This window comes from Triticum aestivum, chromosome 2B (assembly GCF_018294505.1).
Source record: "Triticum aestivum cultivar Chinese Spring chromosome 2B, IWGSC CS RefSeq v2.1, whole genome shotgun sequence".
In the NCBI taxonomy this organism is placed as follows: domain Eukaryota; kingdom Viridiplantae; phylum Streptophyta; class Magnoliopsida; order Poales; family Poaceae; genus Triticum; species Triticum aestivum.
In genome coordinates, this window is record NC_057798.1 from 50,579,353 (window position 1) to 50,582,305 (window position 2,953).

A 2,953-nucleotide genomic window follows, 5' to 3' on the forward strand; every position below is an offset into this window, starting at 1 on the left:
ATTCACCCAAAAAATAATTCAAATATAATTTTAGCCTGACCTGCCTGTACCTCCACAATGTAATGGGCTACTGTTGTTTGCAAGTAATTGTTTCCTAATGTTATGACTGAATATGGATTGTCTCATGAGACGTATAGGGGGTTTTGCCTCCTAGGCAGGTTTTATGGCAAAATTGATAGTTTCGTCATGGAAGGACCGATGTTTATGACACAAGCACAAAACATCACAGATAATTCATCGTAGAAGGCCAAAATATTACTAGTACAAGGTATCTTGGGGATCATCAATTGGATATGTAATTTGCACATACTTGTGCCCTCTACACATTCTTTCGTTTATTGGAATTTCTGTAATACTGCAAAAAAAAATAGTACCTAATTGCGGTGTAAAATGGTTAGAAAAAATGGCATGTCTTTGATGAATCGATGCAGGAATATGGCTCACAGGACAAGTGCATTATAGTAGGTTTGTCCTTGTCTTGTTTTGACACCTTTGTTTGTCCTTTTTTCTTCCTTTCTTTTTTGCTTTTTTTGTTATTATCTGTTTCTCGTCAATTCCCTACTGTTTTGCCACTAGTTTTCAAGGGGGTCTCACCATCTTTTATGTGTTTCTCCACTCTAAAGTACTTTGCTATTCCATCACAATTTTAGCATTAGAAAATACACAATATATGATTGAGCAAAAAATGCATGAGAAGAAAACAATGCAAGACATAGGCATTTCCAGCTGCAAACAAAGTAACCATTCCATCGATTGATGGCAAGACACTAATCCGTTGATTGCATATAATATATATGTGTATGTATAGCCGGTGCTATAATTCTCATATGCATCCTCCTCGACCTACGTTGGTAGGCGCTTACATACATATGCTCATATATTCACATATGAGTAGAACGAGAAGTAAAACTGAGAAAGCAGAGCTGCCGACAAATGTGAACTAACATGACATGTATATCAGTTATTTCAACTTGCACTTTAGGCCTTGCCAGATTCCTCGCAACCTGGTGGCCTGAAGGCAATGAAGCTGACGCATTGCACTTGGCGCATGTTGTCGAAGCCGATGACGCGGACATAGGCGTCAGGGTACTCCTTCTTAACCTCCTCCACCTCGTTGAGCACCTGTGTGGCGTCGGTGCACCCGAACATAGGCAGCTTCCACATTGTCCAGTATCGACCGTCGTAGTACCCGGGGGAGCTGTTGTGCTCACGGAAGACAAAGCCAACCTTGCTGAACTCGAGGCAGGGTACCCACTTGGAGCGGATCAAGTAGTCGACCTGCTTTAGGAGGGCCTCCGTAGAGAGGGGTGGCAAGTAAGACAGGGTCTCAAACTTCTTGATGCCCTCAATTGGCCACACCTGAATAGATGGAATGAACACAATTGATCAACACTTAGTGCTTAAAGAAAGACCTAACAATAAGGCAAAAATTACTCCTTATGGTCTTCCATACATTGTGGGGGGTCTCGACAAGCAAGAAAGCTCAAGGACAGCTCTTGCTTATGGGTAGTGTACGGGCATTAAAAATGATATTATCTACTCCCTCCGTTCCAAATTAGTCGTTGCTGAAATGGATGTATTTAGAACTAAAATACATCTAGATACATTCATACGTGCGATAAGTAATTCGGAACGGAGGGAGTAGTACACATTGCAATAAAATCGATTTCCATTCACCAAGTTTATGAGTTAAATATTCCTACACATGTGAACCTGCTTACGGACTACATTGTGATGCACTATCTATGTTTAGTTGGCCTGGTATGTTGGTTACACGTCCTAAGGATAGCTTTGCCTTTGTGCAGTGGAAATACCCAATAAATTAATCAATTGGGCCGACAAGAATATTCATGGCAGCTTAGTGTCCGTCATCCTTCGGGAAAAAAATTGAAAAGAAAGATAACCTCAGCCTCTGTATCAAGGATGCATACTGTCAATTTTATTATGTTATTCAATTGTGTCTAACAAAAAAATGCAGTTTTAATTCAAAACCACCTTCCAGACGAACAAAATTGCTACACCTATAAGTATGATGATGTGCCTTGACCGCACCATCCTTCGCCAAAATAATATTTAGCTTTCATACCTGCATGCATCTGATCCTTCCGCCATTGCTGACGCTGCTGAGGCCGGCGCTGCCGGAGCGGCGGCTGACTGGGAGGCCGGCGGTCGACTTGAGCCCCTGGAAGGGTGCGACGGTGGTGGCGGACGAAGCCATCACGGCTGGGGCCATGGCGGAGTACGTGAATTGCTAGGTGGGGAGGCGATAGCTAGCTAGGCCACACTTGACTTGAGGCCTCCTCATGCCGCTCCAGTATATATCAGCATATGCGCAGCGCCGGTCCTTTCAAACGAGATTTCGAAGGGGTGGTCGTCGTTTGCTTGCTGCAAGGCGCCTTATCCCTCTAGATCAGCGGAAGAGGGGTGGAAAATAAAAATGAATGCGACGGAAAGACCCCAAAACGTCATATAAGATCACCATTGATCATCCAAATCTAAGAGCATCTCCGGCCGTGCCCCCAATACGGACCCCTCACGCGATTTTTTCGCCCCGGCGCCGAAAAAACGGTCCAGTCGTGCCCTCGGGAGCCCGTTTTTCGCCGGCTTGGTCCGAAATCAGTGCCGGCGGACCCAGGCCGAACCCGGGGCGAGCGGTTTTGGCGCGAAAGAGACGTGGGTCCGTCGAGTCAGCGACGCGCGTGCCTCGTCGTCATCGGAACGCCTCGGTTTTCCGCGTGGAATCAATGGCAAGGCTGACGGGCAGCCTTGCCATTGATTCCTCACAGGCGGCACGTCACGGGCGGCGCGGCAACGCCTTCCCTCCCGCCACGCGTATACACGGCGCGGGCTATATAAACCGGTGGCCTCCCTTGCCTCTGGCCACACCAGCCCACAGCCGCGCATCGACCGCCGCCGAGCTCTCCCTCTCTCTCCATGTGCAGCCGCTCGCCGA

General features: G+C 46.8%; 1 protein-coding gene across 1 annotated transcript; it reads right to left on the bottom strand.

Moving 5' to 3' along the window:
• Positions 1-753: 753 nt before the first annotated feature.
• On the bottom strand, positions 754-2,375 carry LOC123043399 (ribulose bisphosphate carboxylase small subunit, chloroplastic 2-like). Its single transcript, XM_044465819.1, has 2 exons — positions 2,087-2,375; positions 754-1,359 (listed from the first exon to the last, which is right to left on the bottom strand). The coding sequence occupies exons 1-2, from the start codon at positions 2,231-2,233 to the stop codon at positions 979-981; spliced, it is 528 nt and encodes a 175-aa protein (XP_044321754.1). The 5' UTR covers positions 2,234-2,375; the 3' UTR covers positions 754-978.
• Between the last annotated feature and the right edge of the window lie 578 nt (positions 2,376-2,953).

What these genes read in the sequence shown, in the direction of transcription:
- LOC123043399 (XM_044465819.1), bottom strand. Translation starts at nt 2,233, where the DNA reads ATGGCCCCAGCCGTGATGGCTTCGTCCGCCACCACCGTCGCACCCTTC. An exon ending in GAAGGATCAGATGCATGCAG is followed by an intron (nt 1,360 to 2,086) that starts GTATGAAAGCTA and finishes CCATCTATTCAG; the next exon opens with GTGTGGCCAATTGAGGGCAT.